General features: G+C 43.4%; 1 protein-coding gene across 6 annotated transcripts in view; it reads left to right on the forward strand.

The window, feature by feature from the left end:
• Positions 1–23,744, forward strand: part of CNKSR2 (connector enhancer of kinase suppressor of Ras 2) — a 537,182-nt gene that overhangs the window by 275,241 nt on the left and 238,197 nt on the right. For all 6 annotated transcript variants that reach the window (XM_073667499.1, XM_073667498.1, XM_073667500.1 and 3 more), the window contains 2 exons: positions 4,317–4,528; positions 13,867–13,956. In XM_073667499.1, coding sequence (XP_073523600.1) covers positions 4,317–4,528; positions 13,867–13,956 — 302 coding nt within the window. The remainder of the gene's footprint in view (positions 1–4,316; positions 4,529–13,866; positions 13,957–23,744) is intronic.

Genomic DNA, 23,744 nt, shown 5'->3' on the forward strand with positions numbered 1-23,744 from the left:
TAGGAACTTCCTGCTTGACTCCTAATTCTATGAGAAAGATATATTTTGGTTTACATGGTACCAGATAGCAGGCGATGACCAAAATGTTGGGGAAAATAGTAGTGCATTGGTAGCCATAACAAATGTAGCTGGAATTGCTGGGGGTAATGATGGCACCAGAAGATGAAGAAGCTGGAGGTTGACCATTTTCATCAATACAGTATTTCATAATAACATTAGTTGGTAGAATATAAATTATTATTACCACTTTGTCAAAAGAAATAATGGAGAATCCCCTGCAGCAAAGACATCCAGCATAAACATATTGAAGTACTTATTCATTGATAAATACTCATTCATCCATATTCTGTCAGTAATCTAATACACAAGACATCCGGTATGAGGCTGTAATGCCCGCTGAATGCTAAACACTTCTTATACTTTGCTGGTCAGTATGTCTCTTGAGTAAAAATGATTTGTCCGCAACTAATAGAGAACTATTTCTGTTAAGAGACTGTGAATGGTTCTCTTGAGCCACACTGGTTTTACAAAATTGTACATAGGAGCATAGGGAAGTTACATATAAACTATATTAAAAATAAGCAAGTTATTTTGCATAGATTAATTATATACAGAATTAACACATTCCAAAGACATGCCGCTGGGTTTATTGGTTTCCATTGGCATTTACGGTACTGTAGAGTGTGATATGGAAATTAGATGGTGATGGGAAATGTGACTTTTATGAATGATCATAATTTCAGCAGATGGCTTCAGAGTATGCTGAGATATATATGCAGGTGCATCTCACTGAATTAGAATATCATCAAAAAGTGAATTTATTTAAGTTCTTCAATACAAAAAGTGAAACTCATATATTATATAGAGTCATTACAAACAGAGTGATCTATTGCAAGTGTTTATTTCTGTTAATGTTGATGATTATGGCTTACAGCCAGTGAAAACACAAAGGTAGATATATATATATATATATATATATATATATATATACAGGGTGGTCCAAAAGTAGGTGGACAGAAAGTATAATAAGGTTATGAAGGGGGAGATTTATCAAGCATGGTGTAAAGTGAAACTGGCTCAGTTGCCCTTAGCAACCAATCAGATTCCACTTTTCATTCCTCACAGACTCTTTGGAAAATGAAAGGTGGACTCTGGTTGCTAAGGGCAACTGAGCCAGTTTCACAGATCTAGTTTTCACAGATAGATCTCCTCCAAATCTGTTTTCTTTTCAGATAATTCAGATAACACATAATGGCAAATTGGGTGGAAACATTAGGTACTCAAGTCACAAAGAGACAAACCATTTACCCCATTCGTGACAAATTCAATGCCACTGGCTCAATCCTTAATGCTCCAAAAACTGGTCGACCCAAAACAGTCTGTACAGAAGATAATAAACAACTTGTTGCTGAAACATTTGTTCAGAGTCCAAAAAAGTCCACCAGAAGAGCCTCTTTGGAATTGTGAATTTCACGAGCTTCTATCATGCGAATCCTGAAATCTGTTGGGTGGAAAGCTTATCGTCCACGTCCAATTCATGGTTTATTGGAGGATGATCCAGACAGGCGGCTGCAATTTAGTGTTTGATAAATCTCCCCCTTCATAACCTTATTACACTTTCTGTCCACCTACTTTTGGACCACCCTGTGTGTGTGTGCGTGTATGTATATATATATATATATATATATACATACATACATACATACATACATACATACATACATACATACAGTACAGACCAAAAGTTTGGACACACCTCATTTAAAGATTTTTCTGTATTTTCATGACTATGAAAATTGTACATTCACGCTGAAGGCATCAAAACCTCGAATTAAGACATGTGGAATTATATACTTAACAAAAAAGTGTGAAACAACTGAAAATATGTCTTATATTCTAGGTTCTTCAAAGTAGCCACCTTTTGCTTTGATGACTGCTTTGCACACTCTTGGGATTCTCTTGATGAGCTTCAAGAGGTAGTCACCGGAAATGGTCTTCCAACAATCTTGAAGGAGTTCCCAGAGATGCTTAGCACTTGTTGGCCCTTTTGCCTTCACTCTGCGGTCCAGCTCACCCCAAACCATCTCGATTGGGTTCAGGTCTGGTGACTGTGGAGGCCAGGTCATCTGGCGTAGCACCCCATCACTCTCCTGCTTGGTCAAATAGCCCTTACACAGCCTGGAGGTGTGTTTGGGGTCATTGTCCTGTGGAAAAATAAATGATGGTCCAACTAAACGCAAAGCGGATGGAATAGCATGCCGCTGCAAGATGCTGTAGTAGCCATGCTGGTTCAGTATGTCTTCAATTTTGAATAAATCCCCAACAGTGTCACCAGCAAAGCACCCCCACACCATCACACCTCCTCCTCCATGCTTCACGGTGGGAACCAGGCATGTAGAGTCCATCCGTTCACCTTTTCTGCGTCGCACAAAGACACGGTGGTTGGAACCAAAGATCTCAAATTTGGACTCATCAGACCAAAGCACAGATTTCCACTGGTCTAATGTCCATTCCTTGTGTTCTTTAGCCCAAACAAGTCTCTTCTGCTTGTTGCATGTCCTTAGTAGTGTTTTTCTAGCAGCTATTTTACCATGAAGGTCTGCTGCATAAAGTCTCCTCTTAACAGTTGTTGAAGAGATGTGTCTGCTGCTAGATCTCTGTGTGGCATTGACCTGGTCTCTAATCTGAGCTGCTGTTAACCTGCGATTTCTGAGGCTGGTGACTCGGATAAACTTATCCTCAGAAGCAAAGGTGACTCTTGGTCTTCCTTTCCTGGGGCGGTCCTCATGTGAGCCAGTTTCTTTGTAGCGCTTTATGGTTTTTGCAACTGCACTTGGGGACACATTCAAAGTTTGCCCAATTTTTCAGACTAACTGACCTTCATTTCTTAAAGTAATGATGGCCACTCGTTTTTCTTTACTTAGCTGCTTTTTTCTTGCCATAATACAAATTCTAACAGTCTATTCAGTAGGATTATCAGCTGTGTATCCACCAGACTTCTGCACAACACAACTGATGGTCCCAGCCCCATTTATAAGGCAAGAAATCCCACTTATTAAACCTGACAGGGCACACCTGTGAAGTGAAAACCATTTCTGGTGACTACCTCTTGAAGCTCATCAAGAGAATGCCAAGAGTGTGCAAAGCAGTCATCAAAGCAAAAGGTGGCTACTTTGAAGAACCTAGAATATAAGACATATTTTCAGTTGTTTCACACTTTTTTGTTAAGTATACAATTCCACATGTGTTAATTCATAGTTTTGATGCCTTCAGTGTGAATGTACCATTTTCAAAGTCATGAAAATACAGAAAAATCTTTAAATGAGGTGTGTCCAAACTTCTGGTCTGTACTGTATGTATATGTGTATATATATATATATATATATATATATATATATATATATATATATATATATATATATATATATATATATATATATATATATATAGTGCTTTCTCCCCACATCATACATACATATATGTGTGTGTGTGTGTATATATATATATATTATGATGTAGGAAGCAGGCACATTAAGTGTGAGAAAGCACAATAAAGGCATTACATCTAAGACCATGCTGATGAACATTAATGTATCCAATTAAGAAAAGCAAAAACCCAGCCTCTCCTATCAAACATTCTTTGAAAAACTGGCAGAACGTGAATGGCATCTGAATGCTGTGCGATTTTTTTCATGGCCCTTGCATTAGCGAGTTTAGTCCGGCTCTCAGATCAATATCGGATAAGTCTCCGTGCTTTTTTGTAGACCTCTCAATCCATGGTAAAAAGCAGACATATGAACTACCCCAGAGACTGTCATAAGTACGAGTGCTATCCATGAAAAAACACTGATGGCACTCGTACGACAAAAACTGACATCTGAATGAGCCCTAACTCATTCTGCAATATGCTATTTACAGTATTAGGTCAATGTTCATACGTTTAATATTTGATCAGTATTTTACATCTGTATTTGTAAGCTAAAACCAGAAGTGAGTGAAAAATGTAGATGTGGTGCACGTGTTTCTATTTTACGTTATCTCTGATTTTGGCTTACAAATACTGATGTAAAATACTGACTAAATACTGAACATGTGAACGTAACCTAATACAGAGGCTATAAAAGGCAAACAATCCAAAATGTTAATGGAACCATATTGCAGAAATGCATATATTGCCGTTAGAACCATCTAGGAAATTTGGATAGTGGGATAGCAGGAAACGAAGACTTGCTTGCCATAAAAATTCTATTCCTAAAGCATTTCTGTAGAGCAGCTCCAAAGGTTTGTTCTCAACAAATATATATGTTTTTTTTAAGAGACGAGAAAGGCAATTTGCCATGTGAAGATTTGAGCCGTCATATAGTTGGAAAACCAGTATCAAAGGGGTCAGAGTCTCCAAACTCATTTCTGGACCAGGAGTATAGAAAACGCTACAGCACTGTAGAGGAAGATGCCGTCCTTTATTGCTACGAATATGACAAAGGAAGATCCAACTTGCAAAGTCGCAGAGAAAGCACTCCAACATATGGTAAGTACTACTGATCTATGTGTCTGACTAACCATAGTGTACACAAGGCTTATTTTACATCACGTTCTTGTAATCGGCGGCAGGTATACATTTACATAGTGTAATCAAGCGAAAATCAGATCTGTTGTGAAACCAATGCATTTTAAAGCTGCCATATGCTGTTTTTTTCGCTGGTTTTTTTTTCAACATACATGTTACATCTGTTTTCGTGTTGCTTGTTTTTTAAAATTGATCCCCTTTTTTTTTCCTTTTAGTGGGTAGCAGAATAGGTGACTGCTTTTTGGAAATAAATGTATTATAAAACAAACTTTTACACATGCAAATGGGAGGCAATACATTTGTATAAGTATCCCATTTTAATTTACAAAAAATCGACAACAGATATCAAACAATTATGGTATTAAATATAGATAATGTAGTAAGGAAATATTTTTTTTGATAGTACATAACCCTTAAAATGTAAGAAATCAAACCTGGATTTTGCACGCACATGTTTAAGAATAGTTCGTATAGCGTATCGTGAATTATTTTGGATAGGGCTGAACATTTTCACCTATGTGTTAACAGATAATACTAGATAATGATCAATGTATCTTCTAAGCCTTTCTCATATAGGAAATAAGGATATATTTGTATAAATTATTCAGTTGTCACATAGTAAATAAGGATATACAATAGTGTGAAAAAGTATTTGCCCCAATTCCTGATTTCTTATTCTTTTGCATTTTTGGCCCACTTAAATGTTTCAGATCGCAAAACAAATATAAATATTAGACAAACTTGCAAAAGAATAAGAAATCTGCAAGGGGGCAAACACTTTTTCACTAGTCGAATACGCACAAAACCGAGTAAAAATGGGAAACCATTATTTTTGAGGGAACCTATGGTGTATTCAAATGTAACACAGCAAGATGCCTTTGTTGCAAGTCCATTACTCACAAGAGTTCCCAATAAGAAAGGTTATATATGGTTGTCCTGAGGAAGGAGTCGGTGGACTCTGCAACGCATAGACAATAAACCTACATTTTATTCCACTACTGGGTTTGTCATGGCTTCCATTCCCAGCATCTAAATCTGCACAAATATGGCCTTCATGGAAGAGTCATCAGAAGAAAACCTCTCCTACGTCCTCACCATAAAATTCAACTTCAGAAGAATGCAAAAGAACATCTAAACAAGCCTGATGTATTTTGGAAACAAGTCCTGTAGACGGATGAGGTTAAAATAGAATTCTTTGGCCACAATAATCAAAGGTATGTGTGGCGAAAAAAGGGCACAGAATTTCAGGAAAAGAACATCTTGCCAACCATTAAGCATGGTGGTGGATCAGTCATGTTTTGGGGTTGTGTTGCAGCCAATGGCACGGGGAACATTTCATGGGCAGCGGGAAGAATGGATTCAATGAAATTTCAACAAATTCTTGATGCAAACATAACACCATCTGTAAAATAAGCTGAAGTTGAAAAGAGGATGGCTTCTACAAATGGATAATGATCCTAAACGCACGTCAAAATCCGCAATAGACTACCTTAAAAGACGTAAGCTGAAGGGTTTACAATGGCCCTCTGGCCCTCACAGTCCCATGATCTGAACATTATTGAAAATCTGTGGCTAGACCTCAACATAGCAGTGCATGCAAGACGACCCAGGAATCTCACAGTACTGGAAGAATTTTCCAAGGATGAATGGATGAAAATCCCTCATACAAGAATTGAAAGACTCTTGTCTGGCTGCAAAAAGCGTTTACAAGTTGTGATATTTACAAAAGGGTGTGCTACTAGGTACTAACCATGCAGGGTGCCCAAAATTTTGCATCAGCCCATTTTCTTTTTTGTAATTTTAAAACGTTAAAGATGAAAATATATATATATATTTTTTGCCTACAATACAAAGGGAATGAGTCTTCTTTAACTTTAGGCCTTTAATCATTTAATCTTCAACTTGCTTAACTGTTCACAATAACAGTAATTTTGACCAGGGGTGCCCAAACATTTACATGCCACTGTAAATAGAGTAAAACGTAAAATAAAATAGAAGTATAAAAAAAATTATAAAATCAAAAGTTCACATCACCCCTCTTTTGCCCTATTAAAAATAAAACAATTAAAAAAATACATATATTTAGTATCACTGCGTTTGTAAAAGTCTGACCTAAAATATAAAATAAATTAATCAGATTGGAAAATGGCGCAACGAGAAAAAAATCAAAACCCCAGAATTACGTTTAAGAGGCGATCAAAAGCATCGTATCTAAATGGTATCAGTAAAAACATCATCTCACAGCACCAAAAAAGCCCTCACACAGCTCTATGTGGGTCTTGGAAAGTGGTGATATAAGAAATTATTTTATTTTATTTCTTTAACTAATTTCTGAAATTTTTTCACCACTTAAATTAAAAAAAAAACTTTAAATGTTTGGTATCTGTGTAACTGTAGTGACCTTGCAAATCTTATAGTTTTACCATATAGGGAACATGGTAAATAAAAAAAACTGTAGAATTGCACTTTTTTTGCAATTTCAATGCACTTTTAATTTTTTTCCCCACTTTCCAGTGCATCAATGTCACGGGTGTGTCAGATGTGACAGACAGTCACCCTGCAGTTGGTTGCAGAAGGTCTCTTCGTTTGGCATTACAGACACCTTCTTAGCTGTTTCACTCTAGGATCCAGCAGCTACCTCCTTCCTTCTAATTGACACCCTAGCCTGGGTGTTTGAATAGTTTCACTTTGCAGAAGGAAGGTGCCGGTGATACTCCACATGTTTCCTTGTGAATGTTTGGAATGCTTAGACTGCTATCTTCCTCTGTGGTGCTAGGAGGATGCTTGGAGTTATCTCTCTGAAGTCGGCTAAAGCTAAGCTGCTTTCCCCGTGTTTGTCTCCCTTGTTGTCTTTAGTTGTTAGTGGGGATCGACTAGTTCTCACCCCCCCCTTCCTTCCCTATCCAGGGCCAAGCGCCACTTAAATACAAGGTTTAGGTTCGTGTGCGGCGATTGGCGAGGAACCAATTTAGGGACGTTAATGGAGACATGGTGATATCAGATCAGCCTAAGAGGGCTCCACTTCCCCTTTTCTCTAGAGTCTAGGCTCCCTTTCCCCCTTCCCTTTGTGTTGCACTTAGTCTTTCACACACCTTGCGTGACAATCACATGATAAAATGAATAGTGTCAATAAAAATTACAACGTGTCCTGCAAAAAATAAACTTTCATATGGTTATGTGAACTGAAAAATAAAAAAGTTATGGCTCTTGGAAGAAGGGGAGGAAAAATGGAAATTGGCCGCGGCATGAAGGGCTTAATCTTCTTCACTTCTGTGCTGTCTAACACATTATCTGTACATTGTTTTAAGTGTTTTATGACTTTCTCTACTTATGTCAATGGCTAAACCATGAACTGTGATTTCCTCTCACTATCCAGATTCATTTACAAAATGGCTGCTGCTTTCCCTGCTTCTGCTTTTATACAGGCAATGGTAGTCCCTCCTGATTGGTTGTGCTATAACATGTGATGTGATAACTGCAAGGCATTATAGAGATATCTAACTGGCCATGCCAGAGGTCATGTGAACTTTCTCTGCCTGATGCAGTTTTCCACAATGTAATACCAGGGCCCATTTTAGCTGATTCGCGCAAAGCAAATCCCAAATTGTTCAAATTTGCAAGGTTCAATAAATTCATAAAAATTCAACATGAAGTCGATTCCCATCAAAAAAATTTGCTCATCGATAGTATTTTTTTGAGTCATTAAAGGGGTATTCTCATCTCCAAGATCCTATCCTAATCTTTAGTAAGTGTAATAATAATAATAATCGTAAATACCTCCAATGAGAAATGTAGTATAGTTCTTCTGATTCGCTATGATATAGCGAATCGTAATAACTATGCTAAATTTCTAATTGGAGGTATTTAGTAATATTATTATTATACCTACTGTTATATAAAGGTTTCCCAAGATCATATTAGACTAGGGCACATCAGCATGCATAAGTAAGAGTGTGCCCATGTAACTCCAAAAACATGAAAAAAAAACGGAGAAACTAGGAGTTTCTTGTACAAAAATATAACAAAATCTTTATTGAATACACATGTACACATGTATACATATTAGCAAGAAGACAATATGAGTAAAAGCAGTGTGCATAAAGAGCAGTGTCAGGAACCCCCCCCCTCCCCCCAGAGCAAAAAAACTGGTCAGAGGTTATCTATGATTGAATACTAGGTATGGGCCGGGAAAAGCGGAATATTTAAAGTTAATCATAACAGGTTAATCCAGGTAGTGTATATAAAGCAAGTAATAGGAGTATAAGCACACAGTGTGCCTGCTAAAATACAAACTCCCAGGGCCACCATCAACACATATATAAGTACCAGAGTATTGTACCACAAAGCCTAAGACCGCTTACCCTAATTGTAGTGTCCCAAAAACCCTCAGACCGATAGCTGGGGTGGATTGGCGTCTTCCCAACGCACGTTTCGCGTTGCCTGTGCTTTGCTTTCTCAAGGGAAGTCAACTACTACATATTGACGTAGGATCTTGGAGATGGGAATACCACTTTAAGTTTAATACTTTCCTTCGCAAGCAGAAAGGTTACAAACAGGGAAATGGTTACATGGGATTGAACCTAATAGGCAGTCAACTAGACAAGAAGTCCTGACATGGCCCCTTTAATGCCTCTATACTCTATGTCCATGATGAAGTTTGATCAGCAAACAGTAAAATGATATGGAGGGACACCGTGCTTAGATATATGATGATGAGATCTATTTATACAGCTCAGCTATATTTTTATGGAGTTTTTTTTTTATTTCAGAAGTGTTTAAAAATACCTTTCATTGTGTTATCATTGGCTGCACTGTATGGGAAGATTTTAATAAGTAGCGACTAAAACCACACTGTGTATTCAGGAAGAAAGCCGAAACCTTTTCATTCAAAGAACAAAATAAATCGATGTGTTCTTTCAATGTGTTTTTTTTTCTTTTTTTCACTCTACAGACTGGTAGAAGATGAATATATTCATGTAGTTCAATGCCTTTAATTAAAAGAAATGTTATTGAGGAAAATCTTTTAAATGTGATAAACACTGTATCATGTCCTCAATAAATGTATCATCTGCTACTCTCCGCACTCCCTACAGGGAGATGTTTTGAAGAGTGCCAATCATTAGATCTGCAATGTTTTTATGACAACCCTTAGGGGTGCTACAATGGCGGCCCAGAGCTGTTGTCATTTTAGCCTTTGGACTGTTTCTCAGTGGAACCATGCTTCAGTTGAGATATGGTTTTTATTTCATTCACACGCCGCAAAAATAAACAGATGTGAATGCTGCATATGAGGAATAATAACTTAACATAAAATCAGTCCAAGGCTTTATTGTACCCTGGTAAGCGATATATCACCGTTAAATGCCATAATTTCTTTCCTCCAGTGATTGTAAAACTCAGAAAAATGGTGGTTCTACTTACAAATGAGAAATTATAATGCACATCATGTCACGGGGATACCGCGACAGAGGGGCCAGAAGAACGCAGCATCTGGTCACACGTAATTCTGCACTGATTAAAACTGCTTCACCATCCTATTAAAGAGTGCAGGTTTTCCTTGCTCTGTCATTGCAAGGGTTAATCAATTCAGTTGATCTCCGGAAGCTCTCTATCCTGAATTGTCTCAGCTGTTAAGTGTTGGCCACTCCCTTATGGCATATATACTCACCACTGGCACTTGGGAGTTGCCAGTGATAGTTCTTACTTCCTGGTTAGGTGTTGGAGGAGAAATTCAGTTTTTGGAGTTGGCAGTTGGAGAGTTGTTCAGGAGATTTCTGTGTGGAGTTGGTTTGCATCCTCTCCTGTTTGCTTTCTCCTACCCATCCCTCCCTTGTGTTCCACTCTGTTGTTTTGTGAGCATATTTGTATGATTGTAGTTTCCTTCATCCCCAACTCTTCTCTTATCTGTCTGGTTAGTGTAATCATATACACTTCAGCCTCACACCTCCCTGGGTGGTGGAAAGAACAGATAAGGTTTAAGATAGGAGCATAGGAAGGTATGTGATGCCGGCGTCTCCATCTTCCGGGGTAATCCAGAGCACAGTGATCGGCAAAGGCGCCCCCTAGTTTGAGGGATCAGGTCACAGTCCCTAGTCACTACATGACACATCAATTGAAATTATTTATTGACTTGTGTGTAAATATTTGTCTCGCTACATAGATGACCATTTCATTGACTGTCAGTGCTTTGAGCCTATTTAAATGGAAACTATATAGGGGTTGCAGTGTCCAAACTCTCTGTGTATTATATGATATTCTACTGCAAAGGATTAGATTACATGATCCAGTTGTGGACATTTGATGTTTTTATTATAAAGAGTAATGTATTCCCGATTATAAAGAAAATATAGAATATAATAAAGAATATCAAAATGTCACCTATGGTATGTGTTCATTGATCTGCATAAATGCGCTCTGCTTTTTTATATGGTTTCAAACTTTTTGATGACTTCTATTCAGGCTTTGGCTGACCCATAGGGAAGTATGTGAAACTCCTGGTGGGCCTATTTGCAGGAGTGGGCCTAAAAGGGAACCCAAACCAAAGACAGCATAAATCGTGCAGACATGTATACAATTATTTGAAACTCTGACATTTCATAGAAAATATGCTTTGAAGATCAGGCTGGAACCAGACCAGACTAGCCAAGTTCTGCCCTGGTTGGCGCTTTCTAGTGCTACTGCAGATGATTAAATAGGTCTGCGAGGAATAAATCTGTCAATCAATTGCAGCAGCCAGAACTGCAAAGTATATTATCACTAAAATGCCAGAGCCTTTCCCTTTATTACAAGGCAAGGACAAGGCATCAGGCTATTGAGAGGGCATCCAAAACACAAAGTCAGAGTCAAGAATTAGGCAGCAAGTTAGTACTGAAAAAGTTTGTGTGTCTCCTCTACTTCTCTGACATCTCCACATATGGTTTAAATAGTGGTCCATAAATTCCTGCCCACTTCATTCTCCAAATGCTTCCGTTTTTGAATTCACAAAAATTGTCAACTTTATATCCAAATATATCAGTCATGCTCGTCTGGTTAATGGTCAGTAAATATTTGCATGTAACTGTAGAGTGGGCGCCTAGAATTTGTTTTACTGGTGGGCCCTTGACACACCAGTCCAACACTGCATCTATATATATTTTTATAATTTAAAGTACATTACCCCACATATCATTAAAGCGCACCTGTCAGCAGGATTGTGCTCAGTAAACCACATACACTGTCATGTGGGCGACATTACACTGATTAAAATGATACCTTAGTTGATGAAATCTGTCCTGTGGTTCTTGTGTAATCTTTACTTTCAGTTTGGCGATAATATGCCTATGCTTCGAGGAGGAACTGTGGGGTGGGCTCTATCTGGTGTTCAGCTTACATATTCATCTGTATGCTATTATGACAGCTCACTGATCGTTCACTGAACTGCTTCCTATTTTACCTAGCCCGCAGTACTAGATGCATTATGTAAAATAGGAGGCAGGTCAGTGAAGGCATACAGATGAATATGTAAGCAGAGCACCAGATAGAGTCGCCCCACAGGCCTCCCGAAGCACAAGCATGTCATTATCTCCAAACTGAAAGTAAAGATTACACAAGAATCACAGGACGGATTTCGTCAACCAAGGTACCATTTTAATCAGTGTAACAGCGCCCACTTGACAGTATATGTAGTTTTACTGAGCACAATCCTGCTGACAGGTGCGCTTTAAAGATAGAATACTGGTCTGTAGACATGTTGCATTGTCATGCTATCTTTGCCTGACTGTTATAGTATTACATATTTATGGCTCCAAATTCTTCAATATATAAATATAGCTTCTGATATCTCAGTACCACTCTCTTTGTGCTAAAATGTTTTTGCATGTAAAAGGGGTTTTCCCATGAATAAAGTACATTTTAATTTATAGATCTTGGAATAAAAATAAGTTCCACAACTGGATGTATTAAAAAAAAAAGCTCCTTTCCTGTGATAATCTTATAAATGTGCCCCTTTTGTGTACTGTGTAATGGCTGTGTCTGACTGTGCAGGAACATGATCTGATCATACTACATCTCCTCGGCAGGGGAGAAAGAAAAAGAGAGTATACAGACATTTCAGCACGGGATCACAGCTGATTCTTTTTGTAAAGCAAAACATTTCCCTGCCTGTTTTTAAGCAATGTTTTACCTCAAAGAAAGAATCAGCTGAGATCCCCTGCTGTCCTGTCTGTATCCTCTCTTTTGCGTCGTCCCCCCCTGCCCAGGAGCTGTGGTATGATCAGACCATGTTCCTGCACGGTCAGACACGGCCATTACACAGTACACAGCAGGGGCACATTTATAAGATTATCTCAGCACAGGAAAAAACATTTTAAAACTCCTCCAATTGTGAAACTTATTATTATTAAAACAACTATTGATTAAAATTAACTTTGTGGGAAAACCCCTTTAAGTCCATATAATTCTGCAGCATAGAACAAATCTATAAACCATTTACTATGAAACGGTTTCTTTTGTTGACATCGCTTGCAAAAATTGGCACGAGTTCCTTTGATCAGTCCAATGTAATATAGAAAAACATGCAAAGATGTTCTTACCTCCTTCCTGGTAACATTTAACACAATGTCTCCTTCCAGTCCTCGCTGTTGGTTTTCACAGATGGTATTTATCCCTTCTATAACAGTCGAGTTTTCCAAAAGAACACACAGTCTCTTATCATTTAAGTGACTATTTTGTCTGCTCGGGTCTTGCTCTGAAACTTAAACTTAGTTAGAAATCAACACCTTTGTCTTTGAAATGATCATCGTCCTCATATTCTCAACGAACACAATAACATTGTGTAAAAATCTGTGCGCCTTTTAAGAACTGTTGCACTATTTCTTAAAAAAGTCGCTCACTTTAAATATAGTGTACTCCTGAATGAAAATGTCCACCTGTGTGTGTATATACAATTCGCATGCAGACCTAGGTGCTGCCATGGTAACAGACTACAGACAAACCCTGTGTAGTCTGACCCTGCATTTACAGAATGTGTTACTTCACATTATCTGCTCCCTCTACTACTGTTAGCAGATTATATAGTGGGAAGATGAAGAAAACAAACAAGTAAGCGGGTTCACCACTTCTTGTTTATATGGGCCTACATTGGTCAGTAAACCTGCAACAATTGTGAATTTTTGCCACAATTCACACAGTAACAGTCTCTTTTGATTTTTCATCATAGCCTATACTCACTGTAGTTTGTTACAGATTAATTTCCGCTGTTTAATTTTATTCATTAGCTTATGATTATTTAACTTGAAATATTATTTTTTTTTACCATGTAGGTAAGTTGAGGCCAATATCTATGCCTGTAGAATACAACTGGGTTGAAGACTATGATGATCCTAGCAAGATGAAACGTGATAGTAGGAGAGGTAAGTCAAGTATCGTGAATAGAAATAATAAACATTATATGAATTTACAAGAGATTGCAAAGATCTGGTCAGAGCGTTATGGTAATGATTTGTTTTCCTAAAGGGATTGTCATCTATTTAATTGCATCGATTCCTTAATAGCAAACAATGCAATCATAAGGGGTCAAGTAAAGTATCAATGCACGCTGTGAGGATTCTCCGGTGCCTGCGGTGAGCGCGTGACCACAAATATGGGATTTGCATGCACGTTGTCCTGCATAGCTCCCAACCGTCCCGGTTTCCGTGAGACTGTCCCGTCACAGCTCAGGTGTTTCCCGGCTTCTATACTTGCCTCTCTCCGACGTTCTCATTGATCTGTAGCTCCTCCTCCTCTGGGGGCGGGGCCAATCATCTCTTATTAGTGCATAAATTAAATTATATATTCACCTCCTCTCACTCTTGTTATCAGACTCACCCGGGACTCAAACTCACAATCACAGTGTCACAACATGCTTCCCAATTCTCACAGGCTGTGTGCTCTAACCACTGACTGCTGTATATTGATGTGAAGAAAAATATTTTTCTTGTTCCTATAAGGCTATGAGCCCACGATCAGAAATAGCAGCATTTTGGATGCAGCTCACCTGCGCTGCGTCCAAAACACAGCATTCTACATTATAAGCACAGCAGATGGATTTATAGAAATCCCACACCCACTGTGCTTCTATTTGATGCTGCGTAAACTTGCCAGCAGTGCGAATTTACAGTTTCTGTTACGGAGACACTGGTCTCCACTATGAAATTTCCACAATAAAATGTCATTAGATGCGGTAACTCTGCATGGTTTAGTGAACACATGCGGATTTACCTGCGTGATTATAACGCAGCGTTTTGGACGCAGCGAGAATACGCTATGTCCAAAGCGCTGCTGTTCCTGATCGTGGTAATGTAGCCTAAAAGTATTAAAAATAATAAGCAATTAATTTTTTTTTTTTTTTTTTTTTAGTGTCTACTCAGGTCTTGAACTCACAACCTTCATATTACAGATTAATGAGAAATTTAGGGTACGTGCGCCCAATCCGTGTTCGCTGTGGATTGGACACAGTGCAAGTGCGCTACGTGCAATCCGCAGCGGCCAGATGTTGCACCATAGTGGATGGGATTTATACAAATCCCATGCCCACTATGCGTCTGAGGCCGGCACTCATTTGCATAATGAGCGGAAGCTGGAGGCGACTTCTCCGCAGCCGGCTCCGGATGGTCTGCACATACCCTGAATGTGGTCGCTGCGGGTTTAACGCTACATAAACATGCAGCGTCAAACCAGCAGCGTCTCCGAATTGTGTGCATATTTTTTCATCTTATAAAATTACTAAAAAATAATAATAATAATAATAATAATAATGAAAAAAAAGTTATTTTTAATGCGTTTATTTTTAAATAATAAACATCATAAATCAGAAAATAACATGGACATATTTGGTGTCCCTGTAATCGTAACGACCCGCACAATAGAGCGATCAGATTATTTACGGGGATCGGTAAAGGACGTAAAGAAAAAGGGCATCATTTATATTTTTCTCTATTAAATCCATAAAAATGTAATAAAACGGTAATGCTGAGGCCGTGTTCACAAGTGGAGTAAATGCTGCGTTCTTTCTGCTGCTTTTTTTCTGCAGGTGTCCGCATCATACGACGCAGTAACAATCTTCTCTGATTATGGCGTGTTTGCTGCTTTTCTTTTATGCGTTTTCCTCTTTGATGCGATTTTGGGGAAGATATAAAACAGAATTTTTAATGCTTTTAACAGTACAAAAAAGCTTTGATTCTTATTGTGTAGTTTGGTGTGGACATCTGCAGAGAAAAAAAAACACAGTATTTCTGCAACGTGTGAACACAGCCTTACAGACAAAAAAAAAGCCAGATGTCGTATAATGAAGCTACATAAAGATGAGAAAGTTCTGGCGGCTCCAATTGTAAATGAGGGAACAAAAAATAATCCACAGGTCCCAACTAGCGATGAGCGGGATGCACAGATGACGTCGCGCTGCCCTGGGTGATCAAAAGCCGCCGGGGATGCTGGATGGTTAGAGACTTGCGGTCTCTCTTCCAGCCGCCAGGTAGCACTGACCTGGATGCTGGACCAGAGACCCGGGAATCCATCTGCTCATTTCTAGTCCCAACTGTCCCAAATACAGCAGACAGTCCTGGATTTGGGTCTACGCCCTGCAGTCTATGGAGTCTACTGAATGCTCATCGTTACCAGCGCCCCTCTGACAACTCCTCCTGCTAGGGGAGAAAGAAATGGTAAATGGGCGTAGATTAGGCTGTGGACAGGGACATGGCCAAAATTTGCTGCATGGCACGCTGCATGATGTGTCCCTTTTTCTGTTCTTTAAAAGTTGCGAGGTATGCGTCCTGGTCCAAATAGATGTGCATGGCCTCGCTCAATGTAAGTGCATTGAGCGAGGCCGGACACATCCAGTCAGAATGTGGCCACATACTTCCAATCAGGTGATGATTGCTAGAACCAAGAAGCAGACCATAAACAACCTGTGTGTGAAAGAGAGAGGCTAACATTGGGGCTCTCCACTGTCTTACCATCCATCAGCTGTGTGAGAGTTCCTGCTTCTCAGCTGGAAGATACCATGGTGTGGGGGAGAATGGTAGTGGGCAACTTGTAAACACAGGGTTGTGGAGCAGCAGGAGGTGAAAAGGGCAAGAAATGGTAAATGCAATCCTGTCATAGCTTCTCCTTAGTATATAGTGGCTGACCGCCTCTATACCATGTGAGGGACAAACTCAGATTAACCCTTTCCAGGCAACGGATTCCTTCTTTATTCACAGGGACACAATATTACATTGCAGTTTTAATAACTATATTCAGTTTGAGGTAATGTAGTTAGAGGTGAGGTACGTTTTTGCTAGATTTGCATGTCACTGATTTACCTTTGGTGGATTTATGAGAAAAATAGGTGAATTATTTCTCCCATTATATTCTGTATGCCAGCAAGGTAACAAAATGGCAAAAAAGTCAATGAAAAAAAAACTTGACATCACTATCAGTGGTTGCAAAATGATCAATTTGATTTTTATTTCTCCGAACATAAAGTGACATTTCGACCTTCATGGTCTTCATCCACTCCCCCTCACAGTTAGTACCTCCCAGAGAATCTTCTCCCCCTCACAATTAGTACCTCCCAGAGAATCAGCTTCCCCTCACAGTTAGTACCTCCCAGAGTATTGACTTCCCCTCAGTTAGTACCTCCTAGAGAATCAGCTCCCCCTCACAGTTAGTACCTCCCAGAGAATCGGCTCCCCCTCACAGTTAGTACCTCCCAGGGAATAGGCTCCCCCTCACAGTTAGTACCTCCCAGAGAATCAGCTCCCCCTCACAGTTAGTACCTCCCAGAGAATCAGCTCCCCCTCACAGTTAGTACCTCCCAGAGAATCGGCTCCCCCTCACAGTTAGTACCTCCCAGGGAATAGGCTCCCCCTCACAGTTAGTATCTTCCAGGGAATAGGCTCCCCCTCACAGTTAGTACCTCCCAGAGAATCAGCTCCCCCTCACAGTTAGTACCTCCCAGAGAATCGGCTCCCCCTCACAGTTAGTACCTCCTAGGGAATAGGCTCCCCCTCACAGTTAGTACCTTCCAGGGAATAGGCTCCCCCTCACAGTTAGTACCTCCCAGGGAATCAGCTCCCCCTCACAGTTAGTACTGCCCAGAGAATCAGCTCCGCCTCACAGTTAGTACCTCCCAGAGAATCAGCTCCCCCTCACAGTTAGTACTGCCCAGAGAATCCGCTCCCCCTCACAGTTAGTACCTCCCAGAGAATCAGCTCCTCCTCACAGTTAGTACCTCCCAGAGAATCAGCTCCCCCTCACAGTTAGTACTGCCCAGAGAATCAGCTCCCCCTCACAATTAGTACCTCCCAGAGAATCAGCTCCTCCTCACAGTTAGTACTGCCCAGAGAATCAGCTCCCCCTCACAGTTAGTATCTCCCAGAGAATCGGCTCCCCCTCACAGTTAGTATCTCCCAGAGAATCGGCTCCCCCTCACAGTTAGTACTGCCCAGAGAATCAGCTCCCCCTCACAGTTAGTACCTCCCAGAGAATCAGCTCCCCCTCACAGTTAGTATCTCCCAGAGAATTTTGCTCCCCCTCACAGTTAGTACTGCCCAGAGAATCAGCTCCCCCTCACAGTTAGTACCTCCCGGAGAATCAGCTCCTTCTCACAGTTAGTACTGCCCAGAGAATCAGCTCCCCCTCACAGTTAGTACCTCCCAGAGAATCGGCTCCCCCTCACAGTTAGTACCTCCCAGGGAATAGGCTCCCCCTCACAGTTAGTATCTTCCAGGGAATAGGCTCCGCCTCAGTTAGTACCTCCCAGAGAATCAGCCCCCCCTCACAGTTAGTACCTCCCAGAGAATCGGCTCCCCCTCACAGTTAGTACCTCCCAGGGAATAGGTTCCCCCTCACAGTTAGTACCTTCCAGGGAATAGGCTCCCCCTCACAGTTAGTACCTCCCAGGGAATCAGCTCCCCCTCACAGTTAGTACTGCCCAGAGAATCAGCTCCGCCTCACAGTTAGTACTGCCCAGAGAATCAGCTCCGCCTCACAGTTAGTACCTCCCAGAGAATCAGCTCCTCCTCACAGTTAGTACCTCCCAGAGAATCAGCTCCCCCTCACAGTTAGTACTGCCCAGAGAATCAGCTCCCCCTCACAGTTAGTACTGCCCAGAGAATCAGCTCCCCCTCACAGTTAGTACCTCCCAGAGAATCAGCTCCCCCTCACAGTTAGTACCTCCCAGAGAATCAGCTCCTCCTCACAGTTAGTACTGCCCAGAGAATCAGCTCTCCCTCACAGTTAGTACTGCCCAGAGAATCAGCTCTCCCTCACAGTTAGTACTGCCCAGAGAATCGGCTCCCCCTCACAGTTAGTACTGCCCAGAGAATCAGCTCCCCCTCACAGTTAGTACCTCCCAGAGAATCAGCTCCCCCTCACAGTGAGTATCTCCCAGAGAATCGGCTCCCCCTCACAGTTAGTACTGCCCAAAGAATCAGCTCCCCCTCACAGTTAGTACCTCCCGGAGAATCAGCTCCTTCTCACAGGTAGTACTGCCCAGAGAATCAGCTCCCCCTCATAGTTAGTATCTCCCGGAGAATCGGCTCCCCCTCACAGTTAGTACTGCCCAGAGAATCAGCTCCCCCTCACAGTTAGTACCTCCCAGAGAATCAGCTCCTTCTGACAGTTAGTACTGCCCAGAGAATCGGCTCCCCCTCACAGTTAGTACTGCCCAGAGAATCAGCTCCCCCTCACAGTTAGTACTGCCCAGAGAATCAGCTCCCCCTCACAGTTAGTACCTCCCAGAGAATCAGCTCCTTCTCACAGTTAGTACCTCCTAGAGAATCAGCTCCCCCTCACAGTTAGTACTGCCCAGAGAATCAGCTCCCCCTCACAGTTAGTACTGCCCAGAGAATCAGCTCCCCCTCACAGTTAGTACCTCCCGGAGAATCAGCTCCTTCTCACAGGTAGTACTGCCCAGAGAATCAGCTCCCCCTCACAGTTAGTATCTCCCGGAGAATCGGCTCCCCCTCACAGTTAGTACTGCCCAGAGAATCAGCTCCCCCTCACAGTTAGTACCTCCCGGAGAATCAGCTCCTTCTCACAGTTAGTACTGCCCAGAGAATCGGCTCCCCCTCACAGTTAGTACTGCCCAGAGAATCAGCTCCCCCTCACAGTTAGTACCTCCTAGAGAATCAGCTCCCCCTCACAGTTAGTACTGCCCAGAGAATCAGCTCCCCCTCACAGTTAGTACCTCCCGGAGAATCAGCTCCTTCTCACAGTTAGTACCTCCTAGAGAATCAGCTCCCCCTCACAGTTAGTACTGCCCAGAGAATCAGCTCCCCCTCACAGTTAGTACTGCCCAGAGAATCAGCTCCCCCTCACAGTTAGTACTGCCCAGAGAATCAGCTCCCCCTCACAGTTAGTACTGCCCAGAGAATCAGCTCCCCCTCACAGTTAGTACCTCCCAGAGAAGAGTGTCACCAGATTTTGCACTCTGATAAAATGAATGTAAGAGCTGCATTGCTGTAATAGTGAGAGAAATTATCTGATTTGCTGGTGGCATATATTTGACAAAATTCTTACAATTTTTACAATTTTATCTAGTGACATTTTTTATGTTTTTTCTTAGGCTATGTCCTCTTTAAGTCAGAGGTCCAAATGGTACCAAAGTAAAAAAAAAATGTATATACTACAGGGTATTTTTTTTTTTTTTTTAGACTAGGCATCTAATTTGCAAAACATATTCTGCTAGGCTTTTTTAAAAAGGTATTTCAAGGCATTACACCCTAATATATGCCAAAAAGGCACTCCTATGTCCTCCGTATGGTTCATGGGAATTTTTGACTGTTAAATTTGGCAAATGTGTGAAGATCACTCTCAGCACATACACTAATGGTGTAAAAGGGAATCTGATGTAGAGACAAAGACCCTGATTTCAGTGTTGTTACACTGGGTTGCTTGTTGTAGTTTTGATAAAATCACTATTTTATCAGTAGACTAGAGAACTACTAAGCCTGCTGTCGTGTAATTTGCATTAAGTGTTTTAGTCATTTACATATTTAATTTGTGCGACAATACCATGGTTTTCGATATTCCTGAGCTCTGTATAACCCCACCCATACGATTGATAGTTTTCTGCCTATGCACAGTGTAGCACCCTGAGGATTCGGCTGCTACAGGGGTATTGCACCTCAACCCAGAGGTGTGATATTCCACTCCCGGGTAAGGATGGAGTGTGGAACTGAGCTCGGTAGGCTGCATGCACTACACACATCCCATTTCCGAGGAACAGGCCGACGGTACTCCCACTTGGAAATGTGCAGGTATGACCGAGTCTGTTCCTGGCTGGAGTGGGAGGGGGGTGGTACATCCCAAGTAGTGTAGGGGCAGATAGGGGGAGCAGCCTGGGTAAAGATAGGAGCTCATTGGGTGCTGGTCACCTGAGCTCACACATAGAGGGTGTATATAAGGTGGGCACCATCAGAGATCAGGGTCAGTCAGTCTGTCAGCCTTTGCAGAGGAGTCACAGGAAGAGGAGCAGAGCAGATCCAGAGAGTGAGAGAGGAGAAAGAAGGAAAGACCCAGAGGGGGAAGCAGAAGAGAGGACTCTAAGACCCCAAATTCAAGCAACGGGTGAAGAGTCGGCATCAGGGTACCGGAACCCAAGCTGGTGGGGGGCAAAAACACACCCCAGCCAGAGACCGGAGGCCGTGGGCAGCGTCTGCCACGGCCACCCACCACATCCACCACGAAGGCATACCACGTGGAGGGTCAGGGAACCCAAGGCCAAGGGTCACCCAACAGAAGGCCCGAGGGAGCTGGACCTGGGTGGATCACTAGTGGGGACGGCCAGAGAAAGGACAGAAGGAGAGCTCAGGGTCACGCTCCGGACTCGCTTGGGGGTTGGCTGGATCCAGGACCTGGTGGACGCAGCACGGCTCGGGAGGTCACTTGAAGCTGGAGTGACCGGAACATCAGCAGTGAGTAAATACCCTAAACTGCACAACCCGACTCTGTCTTCCTTTAACACCTATGCTGCACCACCACAACCCCCATCCTCTGCACCTGACCCCCTGAGGCTATACCCCACCCGTTGGGGGTTATACCATCACAAGCTGCACCTACACCATCAGCCTCAGCGGACCCTGCTGCAGCGGCGGCCATAGTGACCGCAACACAACGGGTGGCGTAGTCGACAATAAAGAACTTATAACATCTGTAGGACTGCCACATACAACTGAGTTTGACACCCTGGGCACGGACCGGGTCACAGCCACTCGGAAGACTACAACCCCCATCTGATCCGGCTCCGGATATTCCCACTAACGAATATGGCCCAGGGGGCGCGTCAACTTTGGCGTAGCCGGCAGGATTACGTGCCCGCAACACCCGGGTACTGCGTGCCTGAAGAAAAGTGCAAGTTTACCTCAGAAAGAAGTCTCCTGCCGGTTCCGGAGGGTCCCCGCCATCGGACTCCATCACAGGTCGATTCCCGCCGGTTGTCCGCCATTAACAGCTTTTTCCCGCCATCTGCAGAGTTTCCCGCCACTGGGAAGCGATTCCCGCCATTTCCAAAGGTTTCCCGCCTTGGAAGAGCGGACGCCATTATGGGCGTGCCAGAGGGTGGCGAGAGGCCACCTCCCATCGTGGGCCAGGACCGAAAATGGCGCCAAAAGTGGAAACCGCCCCCACCAACAGAGACTGTGATGCTAGAGGTGTCTGTCAGCGTGAAAGAACAGCCCCTGGAGCTGACAGTCACCAAGTGGCCCCGGGACCGCCCTCGAAGGGGGAGGAGACGAAAGGAGAGAACAAAGATGGGTGTCGCCTGGAGCAGTCTAGAGCGAGCGCACCCGGAGGCAAGAAGCCTGGAGAAGAATATCGGAGGAGCTTACCCGGAGATGGCGAGAAAGCAGAGCAGCACCGGCCCGCTGGCCAGGAGCCTGCTGGAGACAACAGAAGAGGGAGAGCAGAGCAGCACCGGCCCGCTGGCCAGGAGCCTGCTGGAGACAACAGTAGGAGAGCAGAGCAGCACCGACCCATTGGTCAGGAGCCTGCTAGAAACAACGACCCCACTAGGCCTAGTGGAGGTCCTAGCACAGCTCCCCCGAGACCGGGAGTGTGCGCAGACCGCTCTGGAGGGCCTCGCAAGGAGGATGGCCCGGGTGCAGCGAGAGACGTTGGCGGAGTGGAGCCGAGAGATGGCCCAGCAGACCGAGACCCGTCAGCGGAGCACGCCACCCAAGACGAGGAGACCGACCGCCTCTGAGGATGGCGCGGGAGGACTGAAGGCCGGAGACGGCGCCGAGAAGGGAGCCGAACGAGTGGAGGCAGGTAAAGGGGACGTCTATACCCCAAACCGGGAAACCGCGAACCTGCCCCAGCTCCCCGTCGCAGAGCCCGAAGTCTATCCTGCCGTGCCCGTCGCTGCAACGTCACCACCGCAGACTAGGCCTCAAACGGGAGCCGCGACCCCTGTGACGTCACACGCCTCGACCCCGAGCGTGACCAAGCAGGAAGTACCACCAGCCTGGTCGCAAGGCCTAGTACCCCCGGGCGCCGCAATACCAACAGCGCCCCCTACCTCCGCGGAGCCCCCGGCCTGGTCGCAGGGCCAAGTAGCCCAGGGCGCCGCCGTCCTTACGGTGCCCTTCACCTTCCAGATACCCCAGGCCTGGCCGCAAGGCCCGGGCAACCCGGGCGCTAACACCACCGCGCCCATAAGACCAAGAGTGCCGCATCTGGGAGAGGACCTGTACGCCCAGCATACGTGCCCGGATGGGCAGCCATTTATATGGCCACCGGAGTTCCACCATCCCCGACTCCGGAGAGAGAGACCCCTGGATGAACCCCTGATCCCGGCTCCAAAGCCCGTAAAGAGGATCTCGCCCCCGCTAGCAGAAGCGCAGTTCGAGTGGGACCCCACCGGAGAAGATCTCATGGGGTTCACTCAAGAGACTCGGGCAGCTGCAGCGGAGCGTGCTGAGTGCTGCCGCCAACAGCTCGAGGACTTTGAGAGGGAGCGGAGAGAGAGGCGGGTCCGGGAACAGCAAGCTCAAATAAGGAGCGCGGAGCAGAAGAGCCGGGCCAGGAGAAACCCCCGTGCAGTGCATAGTCCCCGCACCACCGGGACTGTGATAAAGTTTAACATGCAGCATGGGTGGGGCTTCATCCGAGACCACCGCACCCTAGGCGACGTCTTCGTGACGAGGAGAGACGTTGAGTCCCACCTACCGGAGGGACA

The sequence above is a fragment of the Phyllobates terribilis genome, unplaced genomic scaffold (assembly GCF_046119375.1).
Source record: "Phyllobates terribilis strain yellow unplaced genomic scaffold, ASM4611937v1 Scaffold_2__4_contigs__length_985480577, whole genome shotgun sequence".
NCBI lineage: Eukaryota > Metazoa > Chordata > Amphibia > Anura > Dendrobatidae > Phyllobates > Phyllobates terribilis.